Source organism: Eublepharis macularius, chromosome 4 (assembly GCF_028583425.1).
Source record: "Eublepharis macularius isolate TG4126 chromosome 4, MPM_Emac_v1.0, whole genome shotgun sequence".
Lineage (NCBI taxonomy): Eukaryota > Metazoa > Chordata > Lepidosauria > Squamata > Eublepharidae > Eublepharis > Eublepharis macularius.
Window position 1 is genome coordinate 59,564,864 of NC_072793.1, and position 27,171 is coordinate 59,592,034.

Here is a 27,171-nt window from a genome sequence, read left to right on the forward strand (position 1 = left end):
TGTCTCATCTGTCCAAAGCTCCTTCAAGACTTATTAGAAAAGCATAAAATCTTAAGCAGCTGGAATTTAACAGTACCAGATATACACTTGATAACATTCATTCATTCTTTGGGTTTTTTTCTTGCACTTCGGTTGATCTTCCCAGTAAAAAATACAGATATTCACAAAACGTTATTTGGTCAGGATGTTACAGCACTTTGGTATTACAAAGTTAGGTTCACTTGATTTTCTTGGGATATTGTTTCAAGAGTGGTATTACAAGTAGGATTTTAATGTTACATTAAATTAATATGATGGGGTTGGAGAGACCAGGCCAGAGTCCCCCATGATCCCTGTGACAGTACAGTGGCTCCAAAGCAACAGCCTTGTTAGACCTGGGAATATGGGTTCTTTTACTAGTACAAGGAACCAGAGGACATTGCTTGCATCCTTCCCACTTTCTTGCTGCTTCCTGCCTAGTTCACAAATGCACACTGCTTTCTACATGGCATTTCGTATTGCTGATAAGGGAAGAAGGCTATTTTCTGATGCTCAATTCTATCTGGTAGTAGTTCACATTCACAGAGATATAAAAGTAGTGTAAAATGTGGGAGAAATAAAATACTCTTATCTCTTGATGGTTATGCTTACGAGACTGTCAAAAAGGGAAAGCTGATAACAGATGTTCTATACATACAGGAAATAGATGTTTTTGTTGACAAAGAAAGAACATCATTTTCAAACCTCTGGGCTCCACAAGAAGTAATGGCTTGGATCCCACAACCTGTTTCACTAATGTTAAGATCCCAGCTTAATTCCCTGGCACCTCCAGTTAAAGCATCTCCTCTCCTATTACAGATCCCCACTTCTCCCCCCTGTACTGTTGATGAAGGTCCTCTGCCCCCAGCAACAGAATTTCAGGAGGTTGAGCGCATGTAAGTGGGGAGGTGGGAAAGTCCCACTCTGTAAGCTCTGAGTGTGGATCTTATAGGATCCAAACCATCAAATTGTTCTGGCCTATAAAGTATCTGCTTTCTATATGACTTATATTTGATATAATGCACCTGTATATTAAGAGTAGCTAAATGGTAAATTATACAAAGACATTCAGGTAATAAAAGAATCAATAATAATAGACATTCAGGTAATAAAAGAATCAAACCCTTGGATCATAAGAGTTTGAATTTTTTACCCCATGGTAAAACCTAGAACTGTTTCTCCCTGGGTTTCTTGAAAGCCTAGGCTTATCAGACATCTACAGAGTGCTAATGTGAAAATATATTCATACAACCTCACGGGGAGGGGGAGGGGGAAGCACTTTGTTTCATTTATTCTGCCAGCTCAATACTACAATTACTTCTATCCCTCCATCCCTTGATATCTGACAACCCCCAGAAAAGTGGATGGCAGCTGAATAGCAGCAGCATGTGCTGGTTTGCACACCTCCCAGCAGCAAGAGAAAGAGGACCCCTCTGTAACATTTGTCAGACATTCATGCTCCTTTCCTTTATCACTTTACAGTTAATTAAGAAAATCAGGTATCAGACAAGAAAGCTACATTACGCAAGAATGTCCCTTCATAAACATACTGCAATTTTAAGGCTTTATAGAGAAAAATAATCACACACATTTCTGTTTAGAAAAAAGAGCAAATCCTATCATGTTTGATACCTTGCACACAATGGCCATTTTTATTCTTGCTTACACTCCAGCACAGATCATTACAGACTACATAGTGAAATATTCTATAACTTAAAAAAAATGTACTTTAGAAGATGTATTATTGCAGCTTTGGAATTAGCAATATGGCCAGGGATGTAAAATTACTATCATGGTAAACAGCTTGCCAGACTCTGCAACCAAAGCTATACTATGACACCTAGGTTTATGTCGATAGATAGCCCTATCAAGAGATCAGCACTGTGTACTTAATTTAAGGGCTGTATTGCCTTGGGACATTATTTCGATTCTTGGAAAGCTATCATCACCTTGAAAAGGTGCCTACAGAAAACATGAAGTGGTTAAAACAAGTCATGTCACCTTAGTGCCTTGTGAAGTAGTTTCTCCATCCCCAAGACTAGCACAAGAAGATGAGCAATATTAAGCAAATATATGCACATGCTTACCTGCATATTAACATGTCTTACATTGTGTCAGACCTTTGGTCCATCTAGGCCAACATACTTCAACTGGCAGCGGTATTTCAGCGTCTTAAGTCAAGCAGGGTCTTTTCAAACAACTGCTGCCTGAAACCCTTTAACTGAAGGTGCCAGGAATTGATCTTCAAGTATTACGCATGCAAAGACGGCACTCCACTTTTGATAGCCCTTCTGTAATTTATACACATTTCAGAACCCAGTATTTCATGGGGGCAGAATTTGGATTACAGTGGTTCAAAAGTAAATTTGTTTTCAAATGAACATATTGACTTTTAGTTTGGAACTGTTAACTGTCTTATTTTTAAAGATATTTATTTACTTCACTTACAACAAAATGATTTCGTGAAACTTCCACATGGTTCCCCTTATAATACCCCGATTTTACCTATCAAAAGGAAGGAAAATTTGATCAGTTGGGCAGATCTGTTTACCAGTTTATTCAAGATCTTCATGGCAAGTTCCCTCACTTACCTTTCTCCTCAGTGAGGACACAAACAGCTTACATCATTCTCTCATTTGTGCTTCTTTTGTTGCCTGGATCTTTATAAAAGTAATATATACTCCTGAACCAAGAGAGAGCGAGAGCAAGAGCGAGAGCGTGTGTATTTAAAAACCCAGAATGCATTGCTGACAATCTTCCCCTTCTAAAGTGCAATGCTCTGATAATGATGGAGACAGTAATCACAAAGGCACTGAAAGAGACATATGTTGTCTTCTTTTTGTCGTCTCCTCTTGCCAGTAATATGTAGTAGAACATAGTGTATGATGTGATGTCATTATGCTTTGAATTCTCCTGCATGTGCCAGGCAATGATGTAAGGAGGTGGTGGATGGGAAAATGTATAGCAGAATGACATGACACATAGTGTTATGGGAAGATAGAAAGTTTACATGGTGAGGTGGCAGCTCCATCTCACTTGTAATGTCTAATTTCATTTTAAATCCCCCCTTAAATACATTCACGGCTACCAAATCCAGACCTGAGTTATGTTAAAGTTCACAATTGTTCAAGAAGTACAATCAAATACTTTAAAAAAACAACAACACTGCAATGATAGGTGTGTGCTAGAAACAACATGCCTCTCCATATGTGTGTGTATGAGGGTGGGTGGGTCTGAGTTACAGACTACAGAATAATTATACCCCAGATTAAAGATATGCTTGTTTGATACCTTGTTATTTATATGGCTTTCCAATCTCCTTTTCATTAGTAATTTTCTGTAGTTATGAACCACTTCTCTAAGGCGATAATACAATAAAAATGCAAAGAATACTTTCCACCAGAGGGTTCACAAACATTGCTTGAGGCAGCTACTTTCCATCCATGTCATAGTCTTATTAAGAGTTTAATAGATGTTCTCACCTGCTCTTTCAGTCATATTATCTGACAGGCTGTTCCACCTTCCCTTATCTCAAGATAGCAGTCCTATAGTGGCAACTGGGGATGGAAGGAATCCTGTCCTTTCTCCCCTCCTCTCAGGGCAAAATGGTTCTTAAATAGCGTATGGTTGCACCTGGTGGAGTATACACTGCATAAATTACAATGTTACTGTAGGCTATGCTGAAGGTATATAACATGCTGTGTCAGAGGGATAGTGTCTCCACGAAAAACCAATAGGCCCATTTATGTATTATTTTGGGTTTTGTCCTACACTACCCTCTTGGTCTTTTTGTCAGAAAGCAAACACAATAAAAGGCACAATAAAATACCGGTGTATCTTCAATCATCCATGGTCTTCACAGATTGGGACTTTTCAATTTCTTTCTCCTGCTGCAGCTCCCTGAAATTTTGTCTCTGGAAGAGCTAACAGACCTTCAGGAACAGCAGAGGGACATAGTGGGATGGGGCACTGCCACTCCCTCTGTAGATGGAAATGCCATTTTGTCGAAATAACTGGATAGCAGGATACAAGCCACTCTAACTAAAACAGTGATGGTGTGATTAAAAAGGGAAATTGTTCCAGTTGAGAACATCACAAGCAAAATTTAGACTCATCATTTATAGTTTACCAGTCTTGTAAATTCAAGATTATAATTAGCGCAATATTACTTACTAAAGGGCACACATTTAAAATGTAAAATCTGTTAAGTTGTTAAATGCCAGGATTTATAGTGCATTAACTGTGCTAGAAGTAACAGAAACTGCTATAAACAGCATCTGTAAGAGTCAAAAGATAAATCAAGAAACATGTTGGGTTTATAACTGAAGGTTTGTGGATATTAATTTCCATAGCGCCCTGTTGTTAATATAAAGATGGGTTCCAAAAATCTCAACTTCTATCACTCCTGCTGGCAACGTCTTCTTAGCATTTGAAAGTTAAGAGGCTTGGAGGTAGAAACTCAGCTTCTTCCATTTAATAGGCACTTCTGCATGAGGTAGAACCCATAAAGAGAACCACTATATCAGCTGTGAATCTTGAACATGCTGACACCAAGGAGCTAAAATGCAACTGGCAACCACAACTTTAACATGGCAAAGCCACACTGGGAACCTGGAGTTGGAATCCTTTCACCATTCAGAGCACAAGACTAGCAGTGCCATTCTGAGCAGTTATACCCCTCTAAATCCATTGATGTTGGTGGGCTTAGAGGGGTCTAAGTCTGTTTAGGATGCCACTGCAAAGGTGCAGGTGATTTCTTTCTTTACTAAAAGCCTCAATCTGTTTTCTCCTCTTCCTTCCCTACCTCGGGATGGGAAGTATTGCATTTATGCCAGCTCTTCAAGGTATACATAAAGCATGAACCATAACACTTGCAGTTGGCAAAACAATTTTTTTTCTAGCACTACTGCAGATTTGAAAAGAAAAGCAAAAACAGCCAGGGTGGTTCAGTTCTCCAGTGCTAGTCTCCTGTAGTATGGTACTCTTAGAAATTTATTTATAAAAGAAATCAAGACCTGAATTGTATTCTACCACAATATATGAAGAACCACAAGGAAAATGCTTCCTCCGGTCTTCCAGAATCAGTCTAACTTCATTTACACTTGCCATTAAGCCCTTTTGCAAGATTCCCTTCTCTCGCGTGCAGAATGTTAGCCTGCAGAGCACCCTGCTGGAAGAACACAGAACTACTCTTCAGGGCCACTTTCTATCTTCCGAGCATCAGAATGCTCCTGCAAGCAATTTACACAGCTCTTAATAACAATGTGGGAATACATGTGCCTGCTTTATTTATTTACACACACACAAAAGAGGGCTGAGCAAGGCGTTCATCCATCTCTGTTAGAAGAAAGCATGTGTCTGAAATCTTTCTCTGCAGAATTTCTACCTACCATACTATTAAAGGTGCAATTTCTTGATTAGGAAAAAACAGCTCTAACTAAAATGCAAAACTTCTGTAAGAATTTAGCTAAGTGTGGCAGCCATGGAAACTACTGAGGGTATTCATCTTAGACTTTACAGAGTTTAGGACTCAATTTCCTTAAAATGTTACTGAAAATTATATTCCTATAAGGAAAAGAAAATCAAGAAAATCCATCAAGACAATCCAGAGAAGAATAATCTACCTTGGTCTCCTTTTATTTCCAGGGAACTAAGCCAGTTTAAATCCAGTTTGGAGTTCTAAGTGTGCAATTAATATATTCTTGTCTTCCTAATGAGTTTCTGTTTCATACTGGAGATAAAGTTTTGAATTTGATAGGCTAATTTTCTTGATTAATTGCCATAAATTACTTTTGAACTCTTTAAAAATGGGGGGAGGGGTAAAAGTCTTTTTAAAACCAACAGTCACATAGTAATCACACAAAAGTAAAAGAGGGAATTCAGCATTATCTCCCATGAAGTCCTATTTTTAAAAATTACTTCTATTTGTATACGCTCTTGACAGTTTGACTGGCATTTCACGTTTATCTAAGTTAGCTACACCACTCCTACTAAAATAAGTGAAAGCTACACAAATCCCATTAATTTCAATGCAACTATTGCTAAAGGCTTCCTAGTACAATGGGTTGGATTCTAAGAACTGCAAACCGAGTTTTGCTTCCAGAACATTTCTGTCCTGACTCTCTGCATCTTCTACCACCTCCTGTGCCCCCAAAACTGCTACCCTGGGAACAGCAACAGAAGCAGTTCAGGGGAAACGAACCCTTATAAACTACAATGTTTCAAATGGAATTTTTTCTAGTGCCTTATTTTCTCATGAATTTTCCATTTCTAAAGATTCATTGTTTCTTAGTATTAGTAACAATGAATTGATGCAATTGCCAATACAATATTAGACAGGATCAACAACTTAAAAATGGTTATTAATGTTTCACAAGTGACTGTACCTAGGAATTATGTGTGAGAGAGTACTATGCATGTTTTATTGATTTGTAAACTGGGGGTGGGGGAATGAAATCATAAACACACAATAATCATCAAAATAAAAATCAAGCAATGAATTCAACTGATTGACTATGCAGGTCCAAACAAAACCAAAGCTAAAATGCCCATTTATATGTCCCTTCTTACATGGTGAAACGGATATTATCATCACCAATCTGTTATGGAATTGGCAAGTAATGCAAGTGATGAGGTGCCCCACTGACATCCACAGGTGGACAATCACATCCAGGGCATATCATGCAGTTCAATGAGAGGACTACTGTGTCAATGTCAGTGCCTTCATTTTCTCCCCTTAAATTTTATCTGTGTAAGGGAAATACATGCTATATTGTCTTTAAATCTTTGCAGTATCATTCCAATAAAATATTTTACACATAATGCTTTTAAATATAACCTATACATCACACAATTTGTTTTTTTCCTAATCAAAATTTTTCAGTTCAAGTATTTTTTCCTAATGGATGTCAATCAATTGTCAAAGCCTCCTAGGATTTCTTTGATCACTCAGAAGCAAGAGAAGTTTCTCTCACACTAAATTAGTAGATTTCGCCTATAGCTGAAATTGTATATTCCCTATTGGGTCACTATAAATCAACTGCAACTTGATGGCACCTTACACACGTTATAAAGAATCCCCCACTGCAGGGAAACTCATCTTTGATAATAAACTGCATAATCAAATAAGAATTTTACCATGGCTGATACCTATGAATTTGCAGTGCTTCCACATGAGGCTGTACAGGAAAAGTCTTTTCATAATTAACTCCCATAATAATGAAGTTGTTACAGCCCATGTTTCTATGTGCTAGGAAAGCTAGTAATTGCACATAACAGAGGTTCTACTTTCTTCTTCTTTTTATGCTCCATTCCAGAGCACTTTAAAATAGAAATAGTTCAACAAAGTTTGCAAAAGAATGTTCTGCCAAAAATATATACTTACAATTGATCATTTAAAAACCCTGCTTAAATAGCGCCCGCACCATTAACAGATGTGACGGAATGCATCGACAGGCTTAAAATGATGAGAAGTAGTTTTCGCTTCAGTCTTAGTTGTTTGCATTTTACACACCTAATGGGAACTTGAAAACAAACTCAAGCTCTTGTTTATGCAAAGACATTTTTGAGTCACATACACTGAGATGTGCAATGCAAGTCTTAATCTACAGAATCCTTCCACATTATGCAGTAACCTACAGCCAGCTGCCAGAGACACTTTCTCTCTGCTTCTTCAGCACTGGGAAACTACTTGTAAGCCACCCTGAAGTTCACTTCGATGACCCTATAGCTGCATTCCATTGTTCTTCTTAATAGAAGGGTTACTGCTTTGGTTTCCAAAGATTTTCAAATATACAATTTGCTTCGTACATTAAAAAGAACATTATTAAAATGAGTATAAAATTGCTAAAACTTGGGTACCTTATCCTTTGTTTAGCATTTTAGTAAAGGCACTTATGTGCTCCTATGAGCTACTTGTGCTTCATGTGGTCTAATGTCAGCCCTAGAATTGCTTATCTTCTGTTTCAGCATTTCTTCAACTCTGTATTGGATTCTTACTAATGCTATGTCTTTGTAAAACTGTGTTTATTTACCCCATAGCATTGTTTATTAAAATGTCCTTGAAACTGACTGTACTAATCTCACACTGTGTAATCTCAGTGTGAGATTAGTGAGTCTCAGTGAGAAAGGCGGACTATAAATGACATAAATGAATAAAAAAAATTTTTAAAGCACTTGGCTTTAAACAAGTCAAACTCAGCAACACGCCTGTTTTCAGTAATTTTAGAAGTAGGCAAAATGCAAATTGCTCTGCCTGCTCAGAACTGTGGAGAGGGATCAAATAAATAAAATGACATTTACTGTTTCAGGGCAAAGTGCCATCCAGAAAGATGGTGCTGTCTATTCAAGCCCAAGTCTGAGTTGTCATGGGAGACAAAAAAATTTGGTACACGGTAAACATCAAGAGGAGAAAGAGAGCTTTAAGAATATTTGTTCTTAATGTTTGCCATGAACAGGCTACACACACTATCAGTCATTAGTCACTACTAAATTCTATGTGCTATCCAACACAGCAGATATAACACATTTGTTTATATTTTGTACAATCAGTATCATATGGATAGATGTAGCCCTTTATATCTGTGTGAGTGTATGCCCAGCATTAACACACAGATATATGAATTTGGCAAATATTCAGCACAGAATCTTACACTAGGCTTCAGAGTCATAGCACCCATTCTGCCCGTAAGCACATAATGCATATTCCACAGCTTGGTTCACACTATGAAAGAGGAGATTTTTCTCTCCCTTTTTAGTATACTTCCCTCGGTTTAGAGAATCCCTCACAGAAGGACTGCACTGAGCCAGCAGTACCTGGATGCCTATTTCCCCATAATCCTTGTGAACTTCTTTTAACGTCTGGATCCCAGCAGTATCTAAGAACTGCACTGCACAGCAGTCAATCACTATAGTATGGAACTCCAATGGCTGAGTGACAAGCTGCACTGAGACAGCTGCCTGGTTTCCATTAGAATTGGCCATTTCTTCATGAAACTTTTGCTTTTCTGCCTTTTTCTTTGCCGCCAGCACCCACAAAGGGTTGACGCCAGTCTGCTTGTACAGCATGGATTTGAAGCATTCTTTATTTGCATAGTAGAGTGGTGCTTCAAAACGGAAAATTCTGATGCTTGGCATTGTCAGAAGGTCCTTGTAGGCGAGAAGAGGTTCATATATTTCAGATGCTGGCACGCAGCCCAGTAGTTGTCCTTCTGGTCTCTGAGTCCGCAGAATGACACATAGCATTGAGAAGCACACCCCAATCAGAAGTCCAACTTCAGTACTTATCAGTGCTGAAGACAACATGGTGACTACCCAGATCACTGTATCTACTTTGCTTAACCGCCACATTTTGGGCAGGTCACCAAATTTCCGCAAGGCTCCTCTGAGATTGACAATGGTTATAACACCTAAGACACACTTTTGGAGAGAGTAGAACAGAGGAGCGATCACAAGAAGGATAAGCAAGATGACCAAGGCAGTCACCACACCAGAGATCTGAGTCCTACAACCTGTTGACTCTTTGACAAGCGTCTTGGCAAGAGCTGCACTGGTTGTGAAACAGTGGAAAAAAGAGGGGATGATATTGCAGAAACCAATGGCATACATTTCCTGGTTGGCTTTAACAGTGTAGCCATGCTTCTTGGCAAACATCTCAGACAGAGACACAGTGATGGCAAAACCAATAATGGCTATGGCCACCGCATCCATAGCCACACTGGGGATCAGATTCCAGTCTGGTGGCTGTGGTGGCAGAAAGCCAGTTGGAATGTGTCCAGCTACACTTGAACCATACTTGTCTTTCAGTTTGCCAAAATGAGATGCTAGTGTAGCTACCACAACCACCAGTAGCTCCATAGGCACGGGAGCCTTGAGTTTGGACTTGAACCGCTCATTTAGCTCTTTAGTTGGGATGAGAACAAGAAGACATAAAAGGCTGGTGATGAGATCACAGATGTTGGTCTTGTGGATGTTTCTGAATATGTTTATCCAGGTGGTTACAAAGGAGCCAATGCCATTGCTCCGAGGAATGTCTAGGCCCAAGAGGTATTTGGCTTGTGAAGTGAGGATTGTGAAGGAAGCTCCTGTAACAAATCCACTGAGCAAGGAATCAGAGAGGTACACAGAAACAAAGCCCACCTGGAAGAAGCCCATGGCAACCTGAAAAGAATAAGAAACACAAAGGATCAGAAGACAGTTTGGCACCCTAGGCCTGAACAATGGCTCGGTCACACCTTCCCACGCAGCTGGATGCCACTGCACCTGAAGAGTTAAACTGCACCTCTGGTTTGTAATGATGAGTAGAGAGGTCGTGAGTTTTTTTAAAACTTATGTTAGACCTGGAACCCCACAGCAATTAACCAATGGAGTGATATATAGTCTTGTGTCTGTAATTTGGCTTGGCAAACCCAGAGTGCAAAGCAAAGAGTAAGGTTAGATCTCCACTCCCTCATACGCACCCACAGATGGCATGAAGGAAGTAAACAAAAAGAACGGCAAATGCTCTTATCTAGAAACAAGGAAACAAAAAGAAGAGCATTTGTGGCGCAGTATGCTCAAGTAGGTGGAAATGGCATTCACAAAACACTATGCAACACTAACCCCTCACCAATGCCCTTCTGTAACTTGAAATCTCATTTTTTCTATTTAATCACCTTCCTATAAAAACAGTGATCCGCAACAACCCCCCGTTACTCCATTAACTCCCTCCTCACCCAGCCATCCAACGGAGTGGGGAGAAATAGTGTTTGAGTGCCAATAATCTCACTGAAGTGCAAAACAATGAGACAAAACAGTCAGAAAAAAATTATTGTGGGGGGTGGGTGGGGGAGATCAAGGCTTAAGAAAAAATTTACCAGGATGTAATTCCACCAAGATCAATGTGATTTATTTCCATGGTTGCCATAAGTCAGAAGTGACTTGATGGTACATAACACTCACACACACAAATATGCATAAGAGGTGCAACCACATCTGATCTGTGAGAATTATGGATCTTAATGAATTAGTACATTATTTTTGACTTTGAATCAAAAGAAAATATGTAACGCTGTAATGCTGCTTGTTCACCAACCTGGTACATTTAATAGGAAGACAATAAGAGGAAAAGATATCCTTTGAACTGTTAACTCTTACCTGATAAACTCCAGCTATGAAAGTCACAGTGGCACCAACAGTAATTGCATAGCAACTTCTATCACATAATGCTTGTGATGTCTGGTTCACAAGCCCCAGTGTGCTGTTAGCTACAAGAACACTCATTTCTGAATGATAACTGCTTGGAGCACCAGATTCCAAATCAAATCCAGCTCTCTGTAGTTCACGATCTACCACTTCTCCAACCATTAGGCAGAGTACACCAAAAATGCCAACAGAGATGTGACGGGATGTCCCAAACAGGAAATAAATAATGCTGGCAAAAAAGGAGGTGTACAGACCATAGATAGGTTCCTGGCCCGCCAACAGAGAATAAGCAATGGATTGTGGAACCAGCAAGATTCCCACAATCAGACCAGACATAACATCTCCCAAGAGGTTCTCTTTCAGATTGTACTTGGGGAGCCACTTCAGCACAGGGAGGAGACTGTAGATCTGGTCTTTGGCTCTAGCTGGAGTGCAGCTGCAAGCTTTCTTCACTTTATTCATCACATATGCCTTGACGCTGGTGTGGTTTTCTACAGGCTCCAGGAAGATTCTAGGATGACACTTTGGTTTGCCATCATTTACTTCTGCCAACTCGAACATGGAATGGACATGGCTGGCTTCCATTTCCGCTGCCATCCTCAAGGCTCTCTACCACATAGTGGGAGGGGGAGGGAAACAAACAAAAAGACAAATTTGTGCTTATTATCTGTGTATTAGCCTAAACATTTCAGGCTTATTAAAACAAAGGCAACAAAAATTAACCCTCTGAGAAAGACAGGACTGATGTTCAGTCATTTATTATAAACATTAGTGCTAGACACTAGATTGAATGCACACCATCAGCTAGCTGGAATACATACAAACCTTCCATTTAAAAGATTTCACCATTGACTTCAATGCTGGGGGTCAGCTCCATGCATTTAGAGGGCTACAGAGAAACCCTTAAATGCACTGGAGTGTTAACATATACACAGAGCACAGAACTGGATTTTGTACTTAGCGTGCAGTTTTCCACTGTATGGTAGCAATTCAGGGAAGCAGAAAACTACACTTAGCTCATTTTTCTTTTTTCAGGATTTGAATATAACTCTTCAAGAAGATTAAGGGGAGGGGTGTTTCTTTAACTCCAGAGTAAAGTTCAACAATTCTCTTGGAGGTCCTTGATTGGAACCTCCAACATGTAGTTTTTAGACCCCCAAGGGGGATCATGGTTACAGTGTGCCATTTCCTTGATCAAAACTGCCCCCTAGTTACTACTAAACTGGAAAATGGCCTTAAACACCACAGAACTCATCCACCACCACATTGGCTTCTTTTACATATCTGGAGTCCTTAACATTCTGTGCCATTTGGCTTCACTCTCATGTGTTTCTTGCTGTATTTGTCACATTTGTCCCCCACTCTTCCTTAGAGCACTTCTGGGCAGGACACATTAGGCAGTACTCACTGTTATCCTCTCAACAAACTTCATGATATAACAAGTGGAGTGATAATATCGCCCCAAAGCCTTTCAGTGAGCTACAAGGCTCAGCAAGGATTTATACTTGTTTCCACATCCAACATACTGCACTGGCAAACAACCAGTCAAGCCCCAAACTAGATCCTAGTTGTCTGGGATAAAGGATACGTTACAATTTTTAAATAAATAAATAAATACAATTATTTAAATATCTTGCTACACCCCCTAGATCAGTGATCATGAAACAAAACATTTCTAAACAAACTGTGTATTGGGGTAATCCACATTCCTGACATTGCTTACAGTTTTTATTGACTTATCTTTTACAAGTTTATTAGCAATAGATTCTCCAAGAAAACATTATGGGAGATATCAGAGAAATTTCCTTTACAAGTGATTGCTCAAGAAGCTGTAAAGTTGCCACAAGTGATTTCATTTAAATTAGAAACAAAGTTGGCAACACAATCCACAATCTTCTGTGGCATTTCTACTGAATAAAATACAAACAGGAAACTTACATTCAAGGAACATTTACCACAACATTACTTCCTTCTAAGTTCTGTAGAACACCTCAAAATATAGCAAAAAAAATTCCTAGCAACCTTTCATTAACACTTCAAGCATATAGAACATTTTTGTTATTTAATCCTTTCTGCAATGTGGCCTGCTCAACAAGCAAGAGCATTCATATTTCACACATGGGAAATCTGAATTGATATGCAAGATGATGTAGATGTAGATGATGTAGAGAAGGTTGAACATTCCAAAAATGAGAAATGGGTTTTAAAAGCTGAGATTCCAAAGATGGAGATGCTGTTCCTTTGTTTTCTTGGTATCAACAGCATATATCATTTCCACTTGCAACTGAGAAACTTGCAAATTTACTTAACAGCTAAAATTAGGGCACAACAATCTTATGCCCTAACTATTCTGATAGCTGCCAATGCCAACTTAATGAAGTTAGGATCTCAAGCACATCCAGGAAAAATTTGAAAGAAATGTGATACCATTTTAAATTTTCAGATATCATAATGAACCATGCTCCCCAAGGGTCAATTGCAACTGATACCAGTTGCAATTGGCCAGTCATCCTGCTAATCCATCCCTTTAGCCATGCAGAGAAGGAACTGATCCTTTCACACCAAAGGCAAGATGATCCCATAATAGCTGCATTCAGACACCACGACAAACAATGGATGGTCCACAATGGGCACAAACACAGCTCACAGCTATGCTCACTTGCTCCCCTCACTCTTTCACTTGTACATGGACGATGGGTGAAGCTTTTTTTGTTTGAGAACCTTGAATCTAACTTTAATTCAGCATGACACCTGAATGCAGGCACCTGGAAGTACTGCTGCATAATCCCATTTTGGAATCCCTGTTTGTAAGGAGAAAACATATTCCAATTTACCCAGGTGCCTCTATTTGTATGTCACAGCAAACTGGAGATGACTCAAGGTTTCCTAAACAAGGAAGCCATCAATTGTGCTTCACACACAAGGAGAAGAGAGAGGACAGAGCAGCAAGAGAGCACACAAGCATAGCGACAACCTATATTTACATCCATCACAGACAAATCTGTTTGTCATGAACTCTGAATGCAACCACTGCATAGACAACTCAAACATCACAAGGCACTACATCATCTATATCAGTGTACACCACTGTGAGACAGGTAGTGTGAGCCTTGTTGCAGATACAATCCAGAGATCCATGAAAATGTTGGGCCTGAATCCCTTTATACTGCAAGTACAGAGAACTAGCAACGAATCACCTTTTTGACAGCTAAATGGAGGGAAAGAAGCAAAGGCATTTTGTCATATTAAACAGCCAGTTCCACAGTTCACTTGAGAGGAAGCATAAATGGGGAACCCTGAGGCTTCTCGTGAGAAGGGGAAACCTTGCTGGGGAAACAATGCCTGTAGGAAGGAAGCTATTAGTACATGGAATAATGAAACTCAGGGAAAGGCAGCTAGCTCTTGCTCCGATATTGGAAACTGCAGCTGCATCCCAGTGATAGACTGGGGTGTCTGTCAAGCACTTGCAATGGCACAATAGTCCTATTAGAACAAGACAACCCTACAAGGAAACACTGGTTGTTTGCTACTGTTCTCACTTGATGTCTGCATTGCATTGGGAACAGGGAATGTTCTTGCCTCTGCACCTATTGGCGAGTTGCCTAGAAAAAGCTGCGAGAGACAATGAATAATTGCTAGCATTTACAATATATAATAGATGTACCTAGATGCTAAATTGAAAGGGGTAAAAAAGTACTAATAATATGCTATTTCCACGTCTTCATGACTTAGCCCTGATCCCCACAGAAAAAGTAATATCATTATTTTGGAAAGATGGTAGGAGAAACATGGGAGACCTTGCAGAAGTTATTCCTTTAGGGAACCCCTCCTTTGCTTACCCCTACAGGCACTTTGTCCTTAGATGCCCAGGAGTGAGTTAAGGCTTCTGTTGGGTGTGTGCATCCTGAGTCCTGAAGCAAGGTACCTCTAGAAGTCCCGGAGTGACAGCAATATGCTCACTGTTCTCCTCGGTTGTTTGGGAACAGTGCTCCACTATAGCCCCCTTTACCAAAGATTCTACTTGTGTTCTAAGCTTCTAAACATGAAGCCAGAATGGTGTAGCACCAGGCGATAGTACCTATTGTCTGAGACGTTGGAATGCAGACACTGATTTTGGTGTGCCATAATTAATTAGAGCTAGTTGGCCTTCTGTGCTTCATGATGTTTGTGAAAATGGAACAGGAAAAGGGTTGTAATGGGGCAATAATTACTATATGTTGCTTACGCTGCTCTTTATTTTGCTAGCATGCTTCAGCATCTGAAAGCTTACCAATTGCCCATCCTCTCTTATAAAAATAATAATTAAAGAAACAGAAGACTCTCCACCAGTCTAGAAATTATGAATATTCCAAGAGATTCTCTACTGAAGTGCCTGCTTCATTTACTCTGGCTTAGTGTTCTTGGATGTGCCTACATCGAAACAGATGTCTATTCATTATATGAATACTTTATAAGTGTCTAGACTACAGAAGGAGACTTCTGGCAAATAAGAAAGGAGATGTTGTTAGCAAGGAGCTGGCTCGCTTACACTAAACTTCTGTATACTAGCATAAAAACTTTCATTATGTAGTGTAGAAAGTCCTTTTCCACTGATGAAGCAGGTACTGCTTGTAACAGAACAAGACCACTCGTGAGCACATTGCCAACTCTGGTTTCATACTTAACCTCATGAAACTGTCCTTTAGTTCTTGCCCACTGCTCCCAAAGAGAATTTTGCTGCATCCGTGTAGATATTATTTCCATTGTTAGAATTTGACATCCAAAGCCTCTTTCTTTGACTACATCCTTAAGAAATACCAATTCACGTCAATTCACAGGATTTGTTTTTTAAAAAGAGAGAGAGGTCCCCATGAAAAATTACTACTCATTCTTAGATTGCTTTCAACTAGAACACTTTTACGTTCTTCTGTCATTCCTTTTCTGCAGTCAGCTGCAAATGAAATTTAATTGGTAGTTCCATGTTGTGTGCAGTGCCATATTCCCCATAAAAATCTAACAATGCCTCCTATCCTTGTATACATTTACTTGGGAGTAAGTCCTGGTCAACAAAGGTCCCGTTCTTTCTGCTACTATTATTTTTATTTTTCCCCTCCCTTTTACAGCTAGTCCTGCTTCTATATTTAATTACTCTGCGTTCATTTATAGCAGTCATGGCATTTCTGAATAAGTCTTTAATCAGTTCTTAGGCAGCATTGATGTTAATCTTCTTTTTGCACTTAGGGTTGCCAGGAGTTCAGTTTTCACCCGAACAGTCCAGTATTTTCTTGGACTGTCTAGGAAAACTTCAAAGAAAATACCAGGGATTTAAATGTCCAGTTTTTTTGCACAGTAGGGAGCACTGGATGAGACAAGCAAGATGAGCAGTGGTACCAGCCGCTGCTGTGCCTGTGCGTGCAAGAATATTGGCAAGGTGCTGGTGGTGCCAGCAGGTTGCTACAGCTGCTGATACGTCACACGGCTGGCTGGTGTCTCAGCTTCTGGTACGGGAGGCTAGTGTGGGCTCTTGCCGAGGACAGCAATGCTTGGGCTCAGGCTCTGCCTCCCCTCTTCTCCTCCCATGTACTTCCACCCATCAGCCAATCTGCTGGAAGGCACAAAAGTGCACGCCCCTGCCCAGGAGAGCAGAGCTTAAGCTCCACCTCCCTGCCTCCACCTCGCCAGTTGACTGCCCAATTACCTGAACCAACATCACATTCAATGGCAGCGCACTTACTCAGATTTCCAATGCAATCCTTTTCTGTCTCACAATTGTCCTCCTTTTCAAGTTAATGGCCAGAACAAGTGATGGATCCTGACTGAGCTTGCTAACTGACAGTGGTAGGATGGGGACACAATTAAATGGTCAAAACATAAACATATCTTTCCTAAAGGCAGTTTCAGGCTCCCTTGGGGGGAAAAAGAGCATTTAAATTGTTACCCTTGTCCAAGATAGTTGTATTGCTAGCATTGCCAGTGTCCTCACATTATTCCTGGGCTTGAGGGATGTGAAGGAAATGGAACAGAGGAAACTGGGAGAGCCCAAGAGCTGTCTTTACACCTCCATGCCCAAGCAGTGAATCATGCAGTCAAGGAAAGCAAGAAATGAAGCCCCCGGAAGGTTGGGAGGTAAGTGTTTAAATGGAGAGGCATTGTTTGTTGCATGACATTGAATGAAACCAATAGAAAAGAGTTAGATGGGGAGGGAGAAGAGTATATATGAACTGGAGACACGGAAGAAGGGAAGGCACTGTATACGAATTGAGGCATGTTTCTTTCTTATTGCAGCACAACTGATTGTGGCTGTAATCCTAAACTAGACTGTAAGATCCACTGAACTCCAAGGGATTTACTTGTGAATATGCAGGCTTAGGGTTGTGCTATGTGAGGCTGTGTGGGAAAATACCATGTTTTGGGCCCCGGTAAGGTTTTGACCCACTGAGACCCCCCGCAGCTTCCAGTTTTCAATGGAAATGACGTAATTGGGGCCTCTGGAGCACGCACGCATGAGAAACATGGAGTATGTCTGGTATTTGGGTTGAAACCATCTGGCAGCCCTATTTGCACCCAAAAAAATGCTCAAAGATTTTTTTAAAAAAAAATATTAGAATTGCCTGCCTATGAAATTACAATTATGAAAAATGAACAGCAGCTTTGGCTATGAAAAAGAAAACAGTAAACAAAGCCCCTGTCCCCCAATTGATTAAGGATGGATCCAGGAATGCCCAGTCTTCTATAAGTGAACAGGAAAAGCAAATGTGCTGTAATGGTCAGACGAGGATCTGGAAGACCAGGTTTGAAGCTCCACTCTGCCATGGAAACTTGCTGGGTCTCAAAGTAAAATCCAGTAACACAATCCACACAATATGCTTTATTAGGGCCAAGCAAATGACATATAACACAGTATGCCAGCTTTCAAGTTCACCAGAACTCTTTATCAGGCTGAATGTTAACAAAAACGAAAAAAGGTTTCTAAATAGAAAGGAAATTCTTCAGGACATGATGCTAAGTCTGCATTGGGTGCAGAGCTACTTCAAATGATGCTGGCTTTAAGATACATCCAGCTCTTTTCGGCAAAAGGCAACAAATCAATAAAATTTCATTTTAAACTCCATAGGCCTTAACAAATGCCAGCAACTGTCTCTAATTACTCTCTAATCAATAAGACACAGAATCCCTTTTGGAAGAGAACAGAAAACATTTGGCAGTCTTTGCATCAACTTAGGGGATAAATTTAAGATGCTGCACGAGGTATAGAGTTAGTCAAGCCAAACTCTGTAGTTTACCTCGTATTGCATTTTCAAATCGTCTCTTTCTAGACATAAACACTGAAAGAGTTGTCAGTCAGCTATGGGTGACCTTGGGCCAGTCACACACACTTGGCCTAATTTACTTCACAGGGCTATTGTGAGGATGAAACGAAGAACAATGTAGGCTACCTTAGGTCCTCCACTGAGGAGTAAAGCAGAGTATAAATAAATAAAATCAAGCTGAGAAACAACAGAGGAAAAGAACAACGCGAGGAGGTGGGAGGCCAGAAAGCCTCAATAGTGTGCTGCTGGCCCAAACTGGATTGGCAGACACTTTGATTGCACTTTAAGCCTAGAGAACCATTACAAATCAGGTCTGTGAAAAAGCCAAAAAGACAATATTGAAAACACCAAAATGCACCAACAGGTTGGCTACGGCATCATCTGGATTCTCTGTAATCACTGAATAAATTTTATCCATGCCAGACTTCATAACTAATGTGGAAGCAACTTTAGAAAGCTGTATGTAATTTTTTGTCAGTTTTGGGATTGTGGAACACAGAATCCTCTTCCTAATTACAGCACTATACCAATTAAAAATGGCTTTAAAAAAAGAAGTTGAAATCTCATCATACTGGTTTCAACTGAGCACATCAGTTAGGTTGCCTGTAGATCTTACTGCTTTAAAAGACTTACTCATGTGTGAATCCTAATGAGCTTTCGCCCAAGGTCAGTAGGCACTTGGGAGAATGAATCCACTGACCTGGTTGCTTTCCAAAGCACAGTCCCAAGTCCCAAAGCACAGTTTCCAAAGCACAGTCACTCAGCTACCTGAATTACACCTGCACAAATGAGCATTTAAAGTATGTGCAGGCTTGGCCAACCAGTTTCAGAAAGTACAAATGTAGCTTCACTTCATTAAGAGACACTCAGCATATTGAGCAAACAATGCTCCTGCTTATCTACCTAGTACTATTGAAGGAAGATCTGGTGTGCACCAAGCAATATTGGTTTGAAATATAAAAACTGTATTCCAGAGTCACCTTAAGAATGACTTTGCAAACTGCACTGTGGTGAGATGGGTGAACGACATCTGTCATAAGCTACAATGGAAAAATGATTTCCCACTTCAGATATTAAGCAAGAAGCACCACCCCACACTAGAGAACATTTTCTGTAAGATTATATGCAAATTCATGAAAGTTGCCTAAGACAGAGAGATGGGGATGATCCAAGATGTAATACATGCATGCATCTTGAGACACTATGATTTGCAAGAAAGTAAGTCTCATATACCTTCACACATTTGCTTTAAGAATCATTTTGGTACTCCAATTACAGTACCTTTGTCCTCTTGCCATATCTGCAGTGTATCTCTTCTTCTCTATGCTACTCAAAAACATGAGAAGGCCCAGGTCACGGGAAGAGCCCACATTGCAGCACCTTCTAACCCCAACCCTCCTGGAAATTAAGGCAATGCAGATGTTTGAAGGAGCCAGAGCATGGGCTTCTCCTGAAAGTTCTCACATTACCTGAGTGGTGGAGGGAGGCGTTGTGCTGCAGTAACTCCTACATTGCAGAGGAAATGTAAGAAGGGAGCCTTAGTGCACCTTTGTATACATGTACAATTCACTGAACAGCAACCATGTACATATGGACTCATTGCATATCCAGTCAACAAAAGAACAGCTGCTCTGAAACAATACATTTCAGACACTAAGGTTAGAGACAGCCTCATGACTGAACTTCACTTACAAATATTTAAGGTATTACAATATTAATGAGACAAAAATATGTTATACTGGGACTCCTTTATACCAGGCCTCTAGACAAAAAGAAGATAAAATATTGTTCTTTAGATGTTTTAATCTGGGAAACCTAACCACACCACAATGTTCATCAATAGCTCTTGTAAATCCCTCACCAATAGGTAAAAAATGTATATAATATTAAATTGTCATAACAAGAATAAATGTTGAGCTCTCTGCAGAAATTGAAAGAAAACAGAATCAAAGTACATGGAACAGCAACAGTTCTGGGTTTTTAAACATGGAAACATGTAGGAAAACAATAGGCAGAGAAGTCTGATTCTCAAAAGCAAAGAAGGTGTATGGGTGGAGATGCCCAAGAACTTATCTGTGGCATCTCCCTCCTCAAAAGGCTGCACAGAAGTAAACCACAAGCAAGTTCTACATTTCCCCCACATGCTCCCCATTTCCTTTAAAAATCAGACTTCCACGCCCCCCCCCCCCCGCTTTCTATGAAACAGGGATAGGGACACTTACATGTTTAAATTCAAAGGACTACGCTATCTCATCTAGTTTTTTGTACAAGCCAAAATTCACTTGACACTTCACAGAATGTCCTTTGCTGCAAAAAAATAAAGATACTGAAAAATCGTTATTTTCCCCCATTTCTTTCCTGCCTTTCAACTTCAAGCCAGCTAACAGCCTCATAATAAAGTATTTATTTGTTTCGTTAGCTGAACTTTACAACAAACCAAGCAAAATATTCATAAGGAGAATCATCCACAGTCTGCAAAAACCACAAAATGGGGCAAACCATTCCCTCAAACAAATTGCCTATGGCCGTTGCACCACAAAAGTCTTCTGACTAGTGTCAAGGAATTATCTAGTGAACTAATCAGAAGACACTTCATTTTGCATATACAGGACAGTTATATAATCTTCTAACAGGGAACAATTGCAAAATTCCATTTTAATGAATAATACTTGGAGCTGCGTTTTCAAAGTGCTCCAAGAAATGCACATCCATTATCAGTAAACTTTAAGACAACTTTTGTGGGGCGTACCATTATTACTCTGTTACAGATGGAAAGTGGGCCCTAAACTTCATGTGATAGAGACAGAGGCTACTAGCATTCAGGTACCCTTCATGTCTCCCCAGTAATGTATAGATGAAAAACAACAGATCACCACATAAATGCTCCACTCCATGGCTGCCACTTGGAGAAGAGCAAGAAAATGTGGATATAGTGTCACATCACATGTTTATTTTAAGTATATATTACTTGGAAGACATGGGTTGAAAGCACCCACAGCACTCTCCATAATATGCACTTTATACCTGAGAGTTAGCAGCTTGCATAAGGTCACCCAATAAGTTCATAGGTAAACTGAAATCTGAACCAGACCTTTCAACTGATAGTTTGTACTCTTAATCACTACAGCAGCTAAGACCAGGGATAGGTATACTAATGAACAATACTTTCCCAGAGGGGGAAAAAACAACCTGACTCCTATAAGCTTAACACAAGGGACTGGCACCATTTCTTACATATTCTCTATGCATTCTTCCCACCCAGCTTTGAATTAATGGCACTAAACGTACTAAGTTTAGGACTGCTTCTTCTATGCCTCACTCTCACACCTTTTCTTTTGTTTCCCGTTTACCACACCAATTCTCTGCTTTTTGATTGCATCATATTGAACACCTTTTCTTCTTTTTTGATCCACCTTTACTTTGGATCTTTCAGGGTAAAAAATATTCTCCTTCTCTTCCACTGCATTTTGTAAGCATTATGTAGGGCCTGGGTTTTTTTTCACTTTTATGTATAGTCCCTAGTCAATTGGTATATATAAAAATTTCCCCAAAATTCATACTTCTCACGTGACCAGTAATGGTTTGTTTACACAGTCAGTTTCTCCAAACACTATCATCCACAGTCTATTGTTAGTCACACACGGCCAAGATTTTGTCAGGGAAAGGTTAGCATACATAGTTAACAATGATTTCTGTTAGATTTTACAGCTAGAGTGACTATGGAAATTGTTACAGCTACAGAGATATTTCCACGCAAACAGCAATCCAAGGGTGCACCATGGACAACAGAACAACTGACTTATGAACCAACCCTAAAATTCTGACCATCAAAGTACTTCCTTGGAAGAAAATTCCATTGAAATCAACGGAGATTTCCTGCCAAGCAAGCACATTTACCTTTATTTTTCAAAATACACTGCATATCATTCTCATCAAAAGTTCTGTTACTTAACAAAATGAAAGCTAAAGCTCAAAACAGGCAATGCTTCACAAGAGAAGTCACAGTGAAGCCAGAAAACCTATGCTAATTGCTCTTTGCCTCTATTTTACTTCTTTGATGAAAACCAAATGCACGGATTTTTGAAAATATTTGTGGCAGGTATGAAACAATTTAAAACTCTAGAAAAAAACAGATCTGTACATATTTAGTAAACTTTTGGGAGGGGGTGTTTGTGTGTGTGTATGTGTGTAAAACACACACAAGCAGTGTATGTGTATGTCAGTATATATGCTACTTGTCTTTAACATTTTATTTCTCTTTTATTTTACTGTTGATCATCACGTTTGTTATGTTTTAAAAACAACCAAATATTATTGGTTTTAAAAGTATGAATACTATTGAGATATGTTATGTAAAATGTCCTCCTGAGACCTAGTTGTAAAAGGTTAATATCCAATTTGCAACTCTGCTTTAAACATTTTAAAGATAATCTTCATCCCTCATGCAAATCTTTTAGAAAGGATCAATGCACTCTAGTCTCTCTTCTACCCCATACAATGATCTAATTCCCACCATGCCTTTTCTTTGCAGTTCTGTTTCAAATTCCTACCTGAATTTTTTTCCTATTCTGTTTCTCTCTTAAATTTCCTTTATTGCCTTATGTATATATTAAGGAAATGTGAAGGAAGCAGCATATACAGCTGACTTCTCTTCTTGCCCCACTTCTACATATGATATCTCGTCGGACAGCTGTTATCTCCTGAAGTTATTTGGGTCTCATGATTTTGAGCTCCCTGACTATGAATCCCACCTTGGACACTACAGTAGAAGTGGAGGAAGAAACAATTTCAAGTTACTGCCTGTGCATGAGGAGAGACAGTCAACTATGCTAACAAATTGGATGCACTAATCCAGTACACAGTGAGACTGATCCGAACAGCTATCTCAGACCTACATACTTACCAAGCACTAATATATAATTGAGAAGCAAAGTTAAAGGTTCAATGCATATGTTCGTTTTAATTGCGGCTATAAAGAGGAAACATTTGTGTTCTTTTGGAAAACATTTTTTAAAAAAATTATGTAGGGAAACAGGAAAGACCTGTCTGGCATCTTATGACCACCATCCATTTATTCATTTATGCCCTGGCTTTTCACCCCAATGGGGACCCAAAGCAGTTTACACAATTCTCCTCTCTTCTTTTACTTTCACAACAACCCTGTGAGGTAGATTAGGCTGAGTATTTGTGAGGGGCCCATGCTCACCCAGCAAGATTCCACAGCAGAGCTGTGGTTCATACCTGGATCACCCAGATCCCAGTCTGACACTCTAACCACTACACCACACTGACTCTCATGGTGTTTACTATACTACATTTCATGGTAGCGCAAGAATTATCCCCCATCTATCAAGAAGTCCATCATCACACGCACTTAATTCCTAAGGCAAAGCATAACACTTGATACCGTGCCCCAACTGCATCCCATAAGCTCCCCCCAGATCTCAAAGACGTGCCATCATCCTCCGGCCCGTGTGCCTGTGAGGCTAAACTCTTCTCCCGCCGCTTTTCTCAGAAAAACTCTGAGGCTGCCAAAACAACGACCAGTCTCGTGGCTCCGTAAAGATCAACGAATTAGTTGCGGCGTTAAAAAAGAAAACGCGCCGCATTCTTTGCTCCCCCACCATGCGCCCCTCGCCTGCCGCCCCTCACCGACACCCCCTCCTCATTTTACTCACATCCCTGCCTGGAGCCGCCCCACAGGAGCAGCGCGCGACTCGCTCGCTGGCCGCCGGCCCCGTCCCAGAACTTCTTGGCGTTCTTCCTGGCAGCGAAAGGCTCCGGCTGTGAGCGTGGCGGCCGGGAGGAAGGCGGCCCCTGACGCCCTCGAGGCCACCGCCCCCCTCCAGCCCTCCTCGCCTTCAGCGCCGCGCCCTCGGAGGCAGCCGGGCCAAGCGCCGGGCGCGCTCTCCGCCGCCCTCCTGTGACGCTAACGGCTTGCCAAGGGCGTGCGCTGCACCCTCTGCGCGCTGGCCGGGCAAGCACAGCCGGGGGAAGAGCCTTTCCATCCGGGTGGGAAGGAGAACGAAGGCACAAGCGGCAGGTCTCTCGTCTGAGGCCGCGAACGAGGGGAGTGGGGGCTGCGAGGCCTCTGGCGAAAGCTCTCCGACTCAGTAAAAGTGCTGGAGTTACCCCAAGACTTCGTTCTCCATTCCGCAGGCATGGCCAAGTTCTTCCCTGGCTGCAAAAGGAAGAGAGGTTGAGGTTGATAGAGTTGGACTTCAGTTTGTCCCGCTTCTGCAATGGGTTCCGCTGTAAAATTGAGCAAGTCTCCTAGCAGCTGTAAAGTAGAAACAACAGAGACCTGCTTACACAGTTGTTATTGAGGGAAACACAGCAAGATTCCTTTCTTTACAAGTTAAAAAGTGTAAACTGCTTGTTACTGAAAATAACTTTTTCATTTCTATTTTGCCCTTCCTCCAAATGAACTTGGATCCTGGCACTCCCCCCATATTATCCTCTCCCACAGGTCGCTTAACACTCTACAGAATATTGCTCTTCCTGACCAGCGTTACCTCAGTCTTGTCTGGATTTACCTTCAGCTGACCACATCATCAAAGCACAGGTTCAGAACCAAGACACATATCTGGAGGCTTGGATAATGAATGAGGCTTGGGTGTCATTTGAATATTAATAGCTGTGTAGTCTTTGCCAGGGCTTTTTTTCAGCTGGAACGCAGTGGAATGGAGTTCCGGAACCTCTTGAAAATGGACAAATGGCTGGTGGCCCTGCCCCCTGATCTCCAGACAGAGGGGAGTTTAAATTGCAGCTGGAGCTGCATGGAAGGCAGCTCTAGCGATCAGGGGGCGGGGCCACCAGCCATGTGACCATTTTCACAGAGGGTGATTTAAACTTTTAACCCCCCCCCTTGTTCCAGCTGACCCAAAGTGACATCATTGGTCCTGGGAGCATGCACGCACTTTGCGTGCGTGCATGTGGTACCAGGGGCACCACCTAGGGTTCCCATCCCCCCCCACTCGGGACGGGGGATCCCTGATCCCACTCCTCCCCCGTGCCCACTTACCTGGCTAGCGGGGGGACGCGCTCCCTGGGGTGCCCCCTCCACGGGTGGCGCGGCACGCCCCTGGATGCGGGGCGTGGTCCCGCGCCGCGTGAATGGGTGGCAGCGGTGGCAGCAGCAGAGAGAAAGCAGGCAGCAGTTGCAAGAGCACACTGCTCTCACCACCGCCGCTGCGGCCGCCATGCTGTCTCTCACTGCAGCCGCCACCACCCCTGTGCAGCTGGCGCTGGCAGGGACAAGAGGCGCAGCGGTTGCACCGCCACTGCCATGCCCCTTGTCCCTGCCGGCGCCAGCTGCACAGGGACAGTGGCAGCTGCAGAGAGAGAGAGAGAGAGCAGGCTGTGGCCACCGCAGCTCTCTCTCTCGTTGCGGCTGCCGCTGCCCCTGTGCTGCCTGCACCAGCAGGGACAAGGCGCGGCAGCGGCTTTGGCAGTGGCGGCAGCGAGAGAGAGCTGCCAGCTCTCTCCACCCTCCCCAGCACGCGGGCGCCTTTGACCCTGCATGATGATGTCACTCCCGGAAGTGACATCATCACACACACTCCCAGAATTGACATCATCGCACGTGCGCGTTCACAACAGTGAGAGGACCAAGGAGGTAGGAGCTGGCATCCCAGTCTCCCACTGGGAGACTTGAGGGACCTGGCAACCCTAGCACCACCTCCCGCCAAGAGTTGCCCCCTGTGCTGGCAACCCACTGAGTTCCACCACCTCTTTTCCCAGAAAAAAAGCCCTGGTCTTAGTACTATTCTCTGTGAGAAATCATAACTAAAAGATGTATTGTAAAGCACTTTGCAAGCTACAAGCATTAGGTGCAATAGGAGAAAACTACTTTGTCATTTTATTTGGAATGCCTTGACATTAGTAAGTCATGTGAAATAGAACTATCACTTCCAGATTTTAAAAATCAAAAAACAAAATGGTATTGTGCTGTACTAAGAACAAAGGGAGAATAGTTATGGGGAACTTTATGGGGTTGAGAGCAGCCAACCAATTTTCTCCCTTTATGTTATTCAAGGCAAATATTATTCATAGTGTGGGTCTCAGGAAACTTACAAATTCTAGATGATCAGCTGGGTCAGGTTATACATAATGTTGAATGCAACTACCAAAACACTTTTTGGTTCTAAAACATACCTGTAAAGACCTTGCTTTGGATAAGGCTGGGGTAGCTGTATCTACTCTTTCATCTTGTGCCATATTCCTGATTGAAAACAAGCATTTTCTCTTGGCTGCAATTAGCCCTGGCAAGGAAAGAAAGCTGACACCTGACTATTATAACCATAGGAACTAAACAGATTTATTATAGTGTAGTTACATAGACTCACTTCATCAGAAGCGATGAGTGCCACCAAGTTTTATGGACCTGGTTACAGTTGAGCATTGTATAGGATCCACAGCCTTAAACAGTGCTCCTTAGTAGACAGTTTTCTTCGCAAACAATTGTCCATATGAAAAGGTAACTAGAAATCTTCTTTAACTGTTTAGAGGCTCACTGGGAAATACTAATGGAACACATAAATTTATGGTGAGCTTTGATAAAATTATTCCTACATGTACGTGCACATAACTGTTGCATGCAACCACATGTACACATCAAACCTCTACACATAGTACACAAACTTGGATCCCACAGTTCATCTGCAATCATACCAGCAATGGG

At 41.3% G+C, this 27,171-nt stretch overlaps 1 protein-coding gene across 1 annotated transcript; it reads right to left on the minus strand.

Moving 5' to 3' along the window:
• On the minus strand, positions 1 to 24,260 carry SLC26A2 (solute carrier family 26 member 2). The gene is made up of 3 exons (XM_054976847.1): positions 24,167 to 24,260; positions 11,152 to 11,808; positions 1 to 10,176 (listed from the first exon to the last, which is right to left on the minus strand). Exons 2-3 carry the CDS (start codon positions 11,794 to 11,796, stop codon positions 8,671 to 8,673), a joined length of 2,151 nt encoding a protein of 716 aa, XP_054832822.1. The 5' UTR covers positions 11,797 to 11,808; positions 24,167 to 24,260; the 3' UTR covers positions 1 to 8,670.
• Positions 24,261 to 27,171: the final 2,911 nt, after the last annotated feature.